Raw genomic sequence first — 14,303 nt, 5'->3', positions numbered from 1 at the left:
ATTAAAATGATTTTGCAATGAGGTATTTTAGCCTGTACTTCTAAAGGATACTTATTTTTAATTAATGATGAGTAATTTGCCTTGTGCTGTATGAAGAGTTTTAAATGGGTTGTGTGAATCAGTGTAACCCATAATAGGCTGGCTTTAGGAAATGTTCTCGGCAAATGTTGTCAGTAGTAGCTTTCAAAGGCCCATAATGGCGTGTTAAGGGAAAGGGACTGCAAAAGTGCAGTTCATCTTGGGGCAAAGAAGCAGAAGAGGAGGGAAATCTGCTGCTCTAAATGGAAGTGCCCCTTCTCAGTGAAGTAGTAGGTGCCCTAAAAGCCAGTGGAGCTGTGATGATTTGTAGTCTTGAAGACCTGAGTAAATTTTATGAGGGCTTCTCTTTAAAGGTCAGATGAGAACCTGGCAAATGTCTTTCTCAGAAACAGCTGTTTTAACTGACTGAGACAGAGGATGGGACTGAACAGCCCTGCACCCATCAGCTGCTGCATGGGGTTCATCCCAAGCTAAATATTATCTTCAGAGGTGAATGCTGTTGTTTAGATAGGTCTATGGCATGGCCCACAGTTCTAAGTGTGGTATTATAGAGGTTAGGTTTGAATTAATTTTTTTTTCTTCTTCTTCCCGCCTTCTCTTCCTACAGTACTCATTGCATTTTCAACAACGATAGAAAATGTTAATGTTTTATATGCTTGAGGGGATTATGCCAGCTATAAGCAGGTTGTGAAGGGTTGAACAAGGCATTTGTTTTAGAAATTTGATTATGGGAACAGAAAAAGTTGCTTTGACTACAATGTAATGATAGATTCTTAGCCTAGAGTATAAAAGTAATCCCCTGTTTATTTTGCTAATATACTTACTTTGAAAGCTGGGTTGGTCAGTTTGTGTGTGTGTTTCTCATTCAAGTTCCAGTCTATGGATTTATGTGCCATGGTGCAAACTAGTTTTTCACATCAGGTTAATGGTGGCTGGTTTTTTTTTCATTTTGACATAATGTTAATAGACATTTCTGTTAGATTGACTAGTGGGGTTTTTTTCCATTGCTTTGAATTGAGAACGTGTAAAGTCTGTGCATTTGTTTCTCTCCCCTAGTCTCTCATCTTAACTGATGGGGAAAGGGCAGCTGTAGTAATATAGGGACGTGATTCTGCAAATAAAACACTCTGGACTGTCTTATTGTGAGTAAGAAGGAGGGTAGGTACCCATTTCTCAGTAGCCAGTCCAGATGTGGAAGAGCAGCTAAGAACAACCATGGCTTCCACTCTTCTGAAGTGGGTGTTCCCACCTCACCCACTTATTTGGCGGCAGAGCAGTTCATGTAAGCGCTTCTAGAGTCAGTTCTGCCGCAGGTTAGTTTAATTCAGTGGAGTTGGTTTAAATGTACAGTTCAATTGATCAATATTTGGCCAGGCTGATGCTTGTGAGCTCTGTCCCCTCATTCATTTCATCCAAACTGAAAAAGAACTTAAAATTTTGTGGGTTGGGTTTGGGGGAGTTTTTTGGTTTTCCCCCAAAAGACTCATACAACTATAGGTTCAATAACCGTCATGGTTTTGCTTGAAATTAATTTGTGGGTGCTTTTATGGTTTATTAGTGCTGGTGAATTGGTTCAGAGTTTCTTTGTATGTTTCCTGCATAGACAGTCCTAACAACTGTGTTAAATACACTCTTCTGTATTACTAAATATTTTAAAAAATCAAAGAAGGTTGTTTAAACGCAAAAGTAAAGAGTAAGTGGATGCAGCAATTGTATAATTTTATTTTTCTTGCATTGAAATTGTGCATACCTACAACCAGATGAGGTTTGCAGGTTACCTCAGTGGAATAATTCTTTGCTAGCAACTACAGAAGTAAAAAGAGCCATCTTTTTAGTAATATCCCAAGAAGATTGATCTTGAAGCAGTGCTCTTCTGTGAAGACAATAAGATAGCTACAGAGGATGATTCAATAAACATATTTCCCCTATACCTGGTTTTCTGTATTGGAGTATTAGCAGTTTGACGGCTCCTCCAGCCTGGTGTTTATCTTGATGGTAAGACAGAAGCTGTCGTTACTTGTAAATAGCTGATACTGCTGTGAAGAACCAACCTTTTTTTGGTTGGTTTATACGTTCTGTCTGCCTTTCATCAAGGTGTTTGTTTATCAGATGGCATCCCTAACGTATCCCTCTTTCACTGTTTCCAATATGGTAGTCCAGCTGTTTTCCTTCAAGAGCGATGTCCTGACACAGGTTTATTTGTACATTTATTCTTTCTATTAAAAAAGCGTTCTGTAGCCCTTGCGTCGTGTAACAGATTTACTGTCTGAACACTGTGAAGTAATTTGCTCAGAGCAGGCTTCTGTACGCAAGCAGGATAACAGATCTTCTGGCCAGCCTTGAACTTCTCTATTTGCTGCAAATTTGGAAGATGTGGTCGGTGCTCAACCAAACCTAGGCCTGCTATGCGTTCATATACCAATAAAGCCATTGCCAGCATTGACAGTATATTGGTGCTGGTGCCTGTGTAAATTTGGGCTTATAGCAAGGACAATGAATTGGAAGGTTTATTTGAAAATAAACTTGGCTCCTGTCTCCAAGATGGCTGTGCTGGCCTGCATGGTTGCAAAACTCCCTTCATTCATTTCCTCCACGGAGATGGCTTGCCTGCTACAAGCCCTCTTGAGGTTGGGCACCAACCAGTGTGCACCAGTGCAATGTTTGCACTAGTAATATCCTGCTGATAGGGACTGGAGGTGAGCAGGGCAGGGAGCCGTGTTAGCGATGCTGTACAGCTCCTTAGCTAGGGTAGTCTTGTGTCTAGTTTGGTGGGGCCGCAGGCAACTTCACTGACTACTGGGTAGCTGCATCAGAAGCGTGTTTTAGTTTTGACACATTGTTCTGCTAATGATCTTTATAGAGCTCCTTCCTTTGCTTCCCCGTTACACATACAGCAGAATTGTTCGTCTGTGTTTAATGTGTTCTATCAGAAACACACTTATGCTTGTGCCTTAAAAAGAGGGGGGGGGGGGGGGGGGGGGAAGAGAGAGTAGCTGGCCTGAAAAATTGTTGCTTAGTCAATTGTTTCAGATTATTTTTCTCCCTTTACACAAGGGGGCAAATATTACTTTTATATGCGTGTGTACATACACATATGCAGCTATAGTCCTACAAAGAAAACCTCAGCTGGACTGTGCCTTTTTATAAATAACTTAAGAGTTTCTTAGTTTCTATGCAGAAACCTTATTGTTGATATAATCAGAATTGTTTCTAGTAGATGCGATGACATTTTTTCAGTTAGTTCACATGGACATGAATAGCAGCCATAAAAAAAAAAGTTAATTTTTTAACAATGGTCAATAAATAGTAGATGAAAAGAAGTAGTGTCTGTCTTTTTGTTCAGAAGTACAGACATTAGATGCTTCCTTGCATTATACCTTTTCAACAACTAATGTTTAGCGATTCTAAACCCATAAATTGCATCTAGCCCATTAATTTTAACAGTGATTGATTGAATCTTTCTTCTAAGAATTTGTCTCAATATTTCTGAAGCTATTTATTGTTTCAGTAGTAGATTCCCCTGTTTGAATGATGTATCGTGACAGAAAAACAATTTCTTTTTTATGGTGATGATTCCTGACAATTTAACTTCAGTTGCTATTCCATCCTCATACAACCTGTTACATCTGTGGGTTTTGGCTTGGTTTGTGTAGGGTTTGGGGGAGATTCTTTAAATTTAGGTTTTCAATTTATGAGGTTGAGAGAATCTCTGCCACTTTTTTTTTAAGTCAGCATTTCATGTCTCTGTCATTGCAGCAGAAAGCTTAAGAATACTAACTTAAAAAAAACTAGAAGACTCACAATAATATCTTCTCTGTGCTTGTTGCCTCAATGTTTTGGAAGCAAAGGCAACTGGACTCATGGTTTTGGAGCGCTTGAGGTCAGCAGAGCTGAATTTACTGATGTGGTGCTGTGAGTCTTCCACAAAAGTTTGCAGGACCCCCCCCCATATCTCCTTTCTTCCACATCAGAAATAAGCCAAGTCTTAAAAATGTCTTGCAGGAGACACTAACTGCATTGCCTTGTTAAGGTCTAGCAAAGTCATAAAAACAACAACAACAAAAAAGCCCCAAAGACATAAAATTCTTTGGAGACAGTATAACACATCTTACACGGGTGAATGCAAAAAACACCATTTCTTTAAAATGGCCTGATTTAGCTGGCAGTTCTGTCAGTCAGATTCCCCAAGGAGCGTTTTCTCTCCCCCTGTGTGTAACCTACAGCTGCTGCCCTCACGTGTGATCGAAGTACAGAGCCTTCACTTACATGACACAGCTCCTCAGAATGGAAACTGTCAAAAAATCTTGACTCCCTCTAGAAGAAGGTTGTGTCTGCATCTCACAAAATTTTTTAAAGATGATTAATTTTGTCTGTAACTTGATGACCCTAATGCTGCTGCGGGTAGCTTCTTGTTCAGTCTAAGGATACCCGCCCCTACGTTTAGCAGGAACTAAAAAGTGAAAGACATCATCAAGCGCTAGGTAGACTGCAAATCCCAGGCTCTAGGGAATAACTGGGAAACTGTTAATTTGTGCTGGAAAGTAGGAAATGGCAGTGAAGCACATGAAGGGAAAAGCATGAGAATCCTTCAGGCACAGATCTTGGAACTGTGAGTAGAAAGGGAGCCCTATTTTATCCTATTATTGAGAGGGCAAGAAGAGTTTCTTTTGATATTTAATCACCTGTCACCATTTCTTCCTTTTGATGGAAACAACCTTTACAACATTAACTTTTGTCATAGAGTTGAAAGTATATTATATGTGTGTTAGGGAAGAGGAACATTTTCTACAGCTGCAGACTTTTCCTTCCTTCACATCTGCAAGTTCCAGGGGTTTTTTTCTCTTCTTTTTCTTCCTTGCCTTTGTAGATGTGGACTTTCTTCCAGCCTACAAGTCTCCAGGCAGGACACATGAAAGGCTAGACCTTCACCTGCGAAAAATGGGAATCTGTTGAGGCTCCACCCATGGGCTGGGTTCTGTCTGGACATGCTGAACCTGGAAACCTGTTGATGTCAGCAAGGTTCTGCCCAACTGAGATGTCCTGAGTTACTGGGACCTGAGCTGGTGCAAGATGTAGCAATGGGTACCACAGACTCGTTGACTTTAGCAAAGTAGACAATAAGAAAAGCATTTGGCACACAGCTTGTTTATGCGTGTGCTCAGTTGACCTTTAAGTCACTTTTTTTTTTCCTAAATAAACTAAACAGATGCAGGAAACTGATCCTTCTTACCACTACACTCAGAAGCTTAAAAATGACAAAATCATATGATCTAGTATTTGAACCTGTTTCTAGGTATCTACTGCACTTTGCACAGCTATCTTGACTGAGCTGTCTGTACTGATGTCAAGATTGTTTTCACTGCCTTGTTACAGCTAATTCAGTCAGCTCTGTCTCTGCATGAGGTTGCACAGGACACTGAACTTGGAGACCGTGATGCTGCGTTCACTCACCACTCTTCACTCTAGTGCAGTCTAAAACCTTCATCAAATGATCTTGGTAATGCTGCAAGCATGTAAAATCTTTGTCTGTTTGGCAGTAAAACAAGATATTCCCTGGGATTAGGGATCCCAGGGGTTATATAATTTAAATAGGTGGGGGTTTGGAGGGTTGGGGGTTTTTTGTTTTTTTGTTGGTTGGTTGGTTCGTTGTTTTTTGCCAGCTGAAGGAGACAAATGGCTCCTCCAAAAATGGCGTTGTTTTATTTTATAGTTGTGTCTCAGTAAATGTGCTGTACATGAGCAGTGTAAGGCTGTAACGGAGCCAAAGAAATAGCTGTGTGAAACAATGCTATGGCTTAGTACAGTACATAATATGGTCATCTATAAAAGCAGAGTGGTCAAAAGCTCTGTGATTAGTTGTGTTCTTGCTGAGGAGATGCTTCTTGGGATTCAGTTCCATATTGCAGCTAAACATAGAGACAAGCTTGCTTCATCTGCGCTGGTATTTGTCTCACCTCATGGGGAGCCATTCTGGGGACCTGAACAGTGAGAAAACTAAACCAAGAAGAAAAATGAAAAAATTTCATTCCTGTAGCTCCTTGAAGTAACTTGCTGCAGGGTTAGAGGCTTCCCAGTACCTGTAAAAAAGGGGTAGAGACATTTGAGAGCAAGGGGGAGAGGGAGACTGACATTTGGTAGCAGCTAGCCATTGGATTGATTTAGCTGCAGCATCAAATGCCTTAAGAACTGAGAGAGAAGAAAAGATGTAGGAATTTGTACTCTGGGATCTTGATCTTATCTCTGTGGCTCAGGTTAACTAGAAGACCAGAGAAGGATGGTTAGAAACAGGCTATATTTGCGTGTACCTGACTTAGTTGCGTGTATATTGTCCTTAGTTGCTGGCTGGGTTTAAACCACGGCAGTACCTAAATAACTGTAATGCTGTTCTCCACAATCAAGGAAGGTCTTGGCTATATGTGTAAATCCCAGTGCACATACAGCTTAACTGAACTGTTCTTTTAGTTAAACAAGTTTGCATGCGAGCCTTTCTGGGTATAAAGTTTAGTGTGGAGTTGTGTCTCTTTTTTCAAACAAACCTGCATTTCATTGTAAAATATTACTGCACATATTAAACATGACTGCCTAACAGCAATGATTTCAGCAAAAGCTAGTAAAATATTTAATCTGTTGCACCATGGAGACTAAAAGAATTCTTGGATCCTGTTTGGACAGCAAGGAAGTGTTTTCTGTGTTGGATGAGGCTGAAGAGAAATGGAATTTGGAGTATTTTTGCTGTACTGGCAAATGTGAAAGGACTGGTGGAGGGGAGAGTTACCATGCCTTCATGGCTATTAGCTATCCCAACTGCAAGAAAACACTATTTTCTTCCAGGAAATGAGTACAGTTCAGTTTGCCTGAACTGAACCTGCTAAACTATTCCACTTTTCAAAATGGCAATTCTGCGTAACTGGTATTAGCAACAAGAGTATCACTGCTGCTCAGCTACAAATTACTGCACGTTTTAAACTTCAGTACATTTTTGAACTATTTTAAATGATAGAATGTTGAAAATAGTATGAAGTAACTTGCAGCCTGTCTGCTACATGACATTCATCAGTAAAGTCAGTAGAAGTACAGGATTCAAACTTATGGGCTCCTCATTGATGCTACATTGAACTTCTGCACTTTATTTGTATAGAAGGGATTTCCATGTGATTTCAGAATCTGGGTTGGGATTTGTTTTCCTATTTGTGTATTAATTTGTCACCAAATAAGGACATGAATGTGTCTGTGTGGATATGTTTGTCACCTTTCACACAGCTTTTCCTTCTTTTGAGATTGTGAAGTACTAACAGAAGTTTACTACAGTTTGCATCTACTGTTAACCATCTGTGTCTCATAAAATCTGGTGAGGTTGAAGAGATGGCAGCCCTGGCCATTTTGTACCCATTTTGCACAGGGCAATGGTAGTGCTGTGAGTATACTGCTACTACTGTAAATATATCTATGAAACCATATAACAGTAACCGAAATACTATTTTTTTTTCAGCACTGCATCATAATTTGCAGTAGTGCTGGGGTTGGTAAAGTTATATCATGGCCATAGAGCTTTTACTAGCCTGCAAGCTACCAGCCTATGTTAAAAGATGCCAGGATGGTATGGCAGCATAACCAGGTCAACAAGGTTATGAGAGTTATAAGCTAACCTGCTCAAGAAGGTATTGAGGCTGTAACTAGTGCTATAGGGGCCCAAAATAATCTGCCTCCCAGATATATATAGTAATCTTTCAAAGTGGTATAAAGTAAGCTATTGCAAATGCTCATCCATTGGTATTGCAGTTGATTTTTGCCAGCCTAAGGATACTGGTTACCATGGGGGTTGTTTTACATCCTTATCTGAAAGAGGCTGGATAGCAAAACCTCCCAATGAAGACCCTGCTAAAACTCTTCACAGCTCTTATTTATATACCTAGCTCTTGTTTATAGGCTACCGTAGAGACCTTTCGGAGTGAAAACTTGTGTGTTTCCTTCCATAACTTTCATAGACTCAAAAGCTAGTGCAGCTTGGAAGGGACACCAGAGCATGCCGAGTCCAGCCACATGTCTTTGTGTCGGAGCTTTCACCTGCCAAATGTGGGCTTCCTAACTTGAGACATACAGTATAGATTTCAACAACTGGGGTAACTATCTTAATTTTCTTCATAAATAACAGAGAACTAGATGAGAGAGAATATCAGGTCTGATTTAGATGTCTTCTGGTTGTTCTGTCATCCTTCACTGGTGCTTATGTCTCCTCAGTGAATATAAAGGGAGTGCAGATAATTACTTCAGATATAGATATCTGTATATTTATACCATGTAAGCATCTGCATTTGTCATCTATAATGATAGCTTCTTTTTTTTTTTTTTATATTCTTTTAGAAGCCTGGTAGTTGCTCTCTGCAATTTGGGAACAATTTAATTTAAAAGGGAACATAAATTGCAGTGATACCACATACATAACAGGACTCTTTAGATGCCTTTGGCACCTCTCATTTGAAATTTCTTTATTGGGTCTGGACTACTGTGATTAGGAAGCTGTCTAAGGCTGCCAGAACCACTCTACCTTTTAGGTGGCTATTGATTGACTTCCACGTCAATTTATCTCTACTTTTCCCTGTGTTCCTTCAGAATTAGGGTTTGGCAGGCTCTCAGGAGGTGGGAAGCACTTGAGTTAGCTGTGGTGATACCCTGCATCGGGCTCAGCCCAGCTGGGCTGTGACATCTGTAAATAGTGCTGATGGCTGTCTTGGGACTGGAGCTGTGGGCACTGATGGGCTGTGTCTGCTTTGTTTCCAGCCATTGTGCTGACAATAACTGCCTTCATCCCTTCACTGCTTGCCCCTTTGGGAGGGCAGTCTTAACTAACGGCGGGTATAGTATTTTATTCAATTGAGCTGTTCAGCTTGCTTTCACGATTAAATTAGCAGAACTGGTAGGAAACAGATTATAAATGATGACAGATAAAGATATTTTGCAACAGTAGCAAGTCCCCAGTGGCTTCCTCCGCTTTGCCTTCTGCTTTCAGTTAGTGACCACCTTCTAGCGTCCGCCGATTAAAACATTTCACAACTGACATCTGGTTTTAACCCCATATGTTTTGATTGCAGCTTTTGTGGGTATTCCTTATGTAGAAACCAAGAGAGCAAGCCTCGAATTTCTATAGCAATAACTTCCCTTTGTGTTGAATTTTTGCTTGTATTTTTTCTTTCCTTCTTGCTTGCGTTCCCATAGAAGAAGGATGCGATCATGATGAGGCAATCTTTTCTTTTACAGAAAAAATCTGAAATCATTTTTTGCAAGATATAAGACATTGCAGTGGACAAGTTCTTATGCTTTGCCAGACTTCCCTTACGATGTCAAGTGTGTATTGGCAGAAAGAAAATGCCCTGATCACAGTATGAGAATACGGATTATCGAATTTTTACAAGCAGACATGACAAAATACCTAGAAGGATCACTGTGAGTAAACATTGTTAAATTTATTTGGGGACATTACCAATTGGCTGCAGAAATAAATTTTCAAATTAATGTAAAGCCATTCTCTTAATATGCTTGCTTAAATACAGCAGGCTAAGGGCCTGAAACCGTTGAAGCCAACAGGAAGACTTTGTGCCAACCTTAAAGCTGTTCCCTTTGTTATTTGGAGGGGAATCAATAGTCTTGGAAATAGTCAGTTTCACGTATATCAGCATAGACTCCAGACAGTGTCTAATACTGTCTAGAATACCAAGTATTTCTTTTACATCTCCATCTTGTTTGCACAGGTATCCGAACAGTCAGCAATATAACGTTGTTGTCAATGCTCTGCTGCAGGCGTACCCATTCCTTGATGAAAATGGGAATGGCTTTGTAAGTATCGTAAAGAGTACTCCGTCTTGAAAAATACAGGTTGTTTGTTTGTTTGTTTTTCACAGAATCAATCACAAGAAAATAACTTGGTTCAGAGGAAATCAATATCGATTTCTTATATACTGGCTCTATTCAGAGCTGTGAGCTTCACTTTGGCATGTTCGACAAATCACGTTCTTATTTCATTATATTAATTAAAGATTAATCCAGTTATAGCCATTCCTCAAAGCCACTGTGAGATCATGCAGACCTGTACATGAAGTCCTTGGTTGCTTGCTGGGTACAGTTTCTTTCTGCATTGATTTCTTCCAAATGACAAATTTAAGTAAATGTGACTTATTTTTGTGTTTAAAAACAAAGAAGCCAAGCCTTTAGAAAATTGTCTGTACGAGGACTAATATATGACTGATGCTCTTGCAATGCACTGTGATCACTTGTGTGCGAGATATCTAGCATGCAGTAATACTACTGGTTTAAGTATGTTGGGAATCTAGGCCTAATTAAAAAAAAAAAATCATTATTTAAAAACACTGGTTGTGATCTCAATGGGGTCATAACAGAAAGCAGTGGAAGGAGGTGACTTAAATTTGAACTACATTTTTTTTCACTCTTGTGACCCAGAATACATATCTGTGGTCTCAGAGGACAGTGTTCACCTTTTGCCTTCACATCATTGCTTTGCCATGTGATACTTTTATAGCATCTTGTAAAAGCTTGTGAGACTCAGTGGGGATTGTTAGCTTTAAACATATCTATTTATATATCTCGTGTGCAGTTACTGCAGAAAAACAAAATAATTCTAAGAAGAAAAAAAAAAAAAGTGAGGATTAAGGGGTGGCTAATTCCAGTTCTCCCCTGAGCCCAGGCATTGTAGAAGGGAAGGGACTAAAGAAAAAAAATGCATCTCAGAGAGGAGTGAGGGAGCAGAAGGATCAGACAACAACAGTCCACCCTTATTTTCAATCAGGATATCTCTCTGAATACCTCAGTGGGGCTCCCCAGCTGGGGTCCTGGGTAATGCTATGGCTTCATCTGGCTCCCTTTGTGAAGGGGAGCTGGAATGACATTCAGGTCTGGTGTGAAGACCTTTTTACAGCCTTTAACTTTTAAAAACTGTTTTCAAACAGAGATTCTTAAGTTAGGTTTTCAAAGGGCTTGAATTGCAGCAGGACCATAGACTGAGTGAAACTACTTATAACTCCATTCTTTGGGAAATGGCTCGTGGCTTCCCAGATCGATCCCAGAATTGGTGCTGGCAGAAGTTACGTGATGGGGCAGAGACTTCAGAGTTGTTGCTCTTTATCTTTTGATATTTCTCTCATGCTTCCTAGAAAGCATATCTGGCAGAAACCATGGTAAGCAAGCAAGGACGCTGGAATTAACAGTTTGCAATATTGCTAGTCTAATGCTTCTGAGCCAGCCCCTCTCTGTTGCTGGGCTTGAGGCAGGAACAAATGCACTAAAGGTGTATGTCTGTATGCTTAAGGTGGGAGGAGGGGGTGAGAATGGATTACTATTTTTATTGGCCCTACTGTTAGACATTCTGTTCTTCCCTCACCATCATAGAGGCTATAAATACTTCTTTTTTTTCTTGATCTAAGATAGTTGTGCGTTACAAGAGCAACAGCTTAAAACAAACCCTACAACATATGCACAAAAAACTGAATTCATAAACCTTTAAGAAACACATGAACAACAACAACAAAAAATTGTCTAATCACCATTCTTTCATCTTTTCTTAGAAAAAGTGTCTTCAGCTCAAAACAGTGAAGTTTTTGTAGGCCTTTCTTTTAAAATTGCTCAGGCTAGCATGGGACTGTAAGAATTGCTACTTGCTGTTCCTGGTGACAGTACTGAATCACAGGTCTTGTAAGACATAAAATATTACCTACTGAGAGGTTTTGAGTACCTTAAACTTGTTTATCTATAATAATTAGACAGTTGTTACTGCCATTTTTGAATAGTACATTGAAAGTATTTAAGAAGGCTATCATCAATAAAATAATTCAGAGGGAAAGCAGAAAGCTCTTTATTTGGTGACTGATGGCTTAATGTAGAAAAGGAAAACTGTAATGAGAGAAGTATTTTAAGCAAAAATTAAATAACGTGTATGTAAACTTCTGGAGATGCAGTTCATATAATTTGGTTTTGGTGTCTACATTGGGAAGAGAGGAATAGCACTATGGAAGTTCTTGTTTCTTTCTGTGGACTCCGAAGGGAGCCCTGGGTGAGTGGCTGTGCACAGGTGTCTGTGTCTGATAGGTAACCCCCTCCTTTTGGTGTGTTGTAAGGCTGGAGAAAGGGACACGCAGAACATGGCAGTTGAGCTGGGCAGGCCTCTGAGAATAACGTGTTCCAGGACTGGTAGATTAATAAAGTTATCCGAGTTTATTTAGAATACCAACAAACATGCTTTCAAGTATTTGGACTTTTAACATCCTGCCAAAGTTACAGGAAAAAAGCAATAGTTGCACGCACTTCAAAAACCAACAGGCCGGATGTAGTGTGGTGTACGAAGCCTGGCGTTCCCTCTGGCGTGCTGGAGCTCGCCTCTGCCGGCCAGTGTCTTCCCTTCTGCTGTGCAAAGTGCTCTATCCCTATCTGTATTCTGTAGCTAGCTATCTGTGTCGTTAATGATGTTAATTTATTGCTGTGCTATGTCTTGCCTCCTAGATTCAGTTAAACTCTAAATTCATGCTTAAAAGTAAAGCAATTGCTTATCCTTTGGGGTGGAGGAGCAGCCACAGAATCTGCTGGGGGCTGCAGAAGTTCTTACGGAGATCCCCTGAGAAGGTCTGTCAGTGGTGTGATTTTATTTTTAACTCGTGAGTCTTATGGTTTGGAGCCCTTCACCAGAAATGGATGTGTCTTGGCCGCTGGAAGGATGCGGTGACAACTGTTCTGGGTTCTTCCATGGCAAGTATGCACGCTCACTCGTGGCGTGGGTGGGCAGGGCAGCCCGTGGGGCATTCTGGCTGAGGAAAGGGAAAGCTCATCCCGTGGGAGACCTTGACATTCCAGAATTAGCTTTTTCTTCTGACCAAGAACAGAAAATCAGAATGTAAAGAACTTGATGTAATGAAAAACTTGGAGAAACTATGAATTGGAAATGTCAGCACTTTTGTCGCAACATTTTCATGGAAATTAAATGGCTTGGAAAATCAGAAAGGGGAAAGATCTGCTGGAAAACATAGAGGAACAACAACAAACTTAAGAGCATCTAAATGCACACCAGTATTTTCATGACAGGAAAAAATCTTACTTGCAAAACTTTGAACATTCCTTTTTCTTTCTTTTTTGATGGGTTTTGGTTGGTTGGTTGGTTTGGGGTTTTTTGTTTGGTTTGGTGTTTGGTTTTTGGTTTTTTTTTTTTTGGGGGGGGGGGGGGGTATGTTGTTTCTTTTGTTTGGTTGTTTTTTTCCCCAAAATACTGGACACTTTTTGTTTACAACTCAAAACTTTTTTAAACAAGTAATTCAAACAATGTGTGCATTATGTAGAAATGTAGTCTAATATTTTCAATCTCATACTGTTGCGATGAGAGGTCATTAAAGATTAGTGTGTAGATTATCCATAATTCTATTTTCTTGGTTAAAAAGTTTCCTATTTAATTTTGCAGTAGAGAAAAATATGCTTCTGTGCCATTGGCCCTTGAAAAGGATATCTAATGGAATATAGTCTGAATGATGCTAATGATCCTAAATGAATAAGTTTAAAAATAAGGTTATGAATAAGCTACTTGTATACTATGAATTTAAAAGGTTATGTACTATGTCACTGTAGAAGCAGGAATTAAGAAAGAATTATCTGAAATCCTAAATAATAGTAAAAAAAAAAATTATACTAAAAGCAAAACTCATTTAAGAGGTCTGTGGAGCACTTGGAATGAAATTATTTTCCCCACGCTGTTCTGAGATTAGCTTTGGGTCAAAAGTACTTTAAGGTGTTTACCTAAGGATTTTTTCCTATGATGTTTTTCTCTACTTAAAGAACAATGTTATTCTAAAGTTACACATACAACATTTTTAAAAAATAATCTCAATTTAATTATGAAATGCACTATTAGATTTCTGATCTGTAATGTAACCAATGCAACATTTGTAAGTAGTTACAGACAAATAAGTTGTATAGAAAAAGCCAACATCACAGTTGCAGCAGTCGAAAGAAAATTGGCATGACACTGTTTCTTGACCACTCCCAAGATACTATTCTATTTGTATTTATTCCTTTTACAAGGATTACAACCAACCATTTGGAAAGAGTCACTGCCCTTATTTCATTTCGGCCAACAGTTGAAAATTGTATGATTTCAAGACAACCATACATGAAGAAGGAAAGCAAAGGGCACTCTCATCCACACCGCTTGCCAGTGGGCTTTGCGTAAGCAGCTCCCTCGAGCTCAGGGCTGCCGAGCGGTGCTGTGATGCTGGCCA

General features: G+C 39.6%; 1 protein-coding gene across 1 annotated transcript in view; it reads left to right on the top strand.

Annotated features, from left to right (window-relative positions):
- The window catches only part of SAMD3 (sterile alpha motif domain containing 3), a 75,493-nt gene that overhangs the window by 6,161 nt on the left and 55,029 nt on the right, over positions 1–14,303 (top strand). Inside the window, exons 4-5 of the mRNA XM_049801486.1 lie at positions 9,295–9,480; positions 9,786–9,870. Of these exons, the coding sequence (XP_049657443.1) occupies positions 9,295–9,480; positions 9,786–9,870 (271 nt within the window). The remainder of the gene's footprint in view (positions 1–9,294; positions 9,481–9,785; positions 9,871–14,303) is intronic.

Source organism: Accipiter gentilis, chromosome 5, assembly GCF_929443795.1.
Source record: "Accipiter gentilis chromosome 5, bAccGen1.1, whole genome shotgun sequence".
In the NCBI taxonomy this organism is placed as follows: domain Eukaryota; kingdom Metazoa; phylum Chordata; class Aves; order Accipitriformes; family Accipitridae; genus Astur; species Astur gentilis.
Note: the sequence above shows the minus strand (reverse complement) of the source record. Positions and strands in the feature narration are given on the sequence as shown.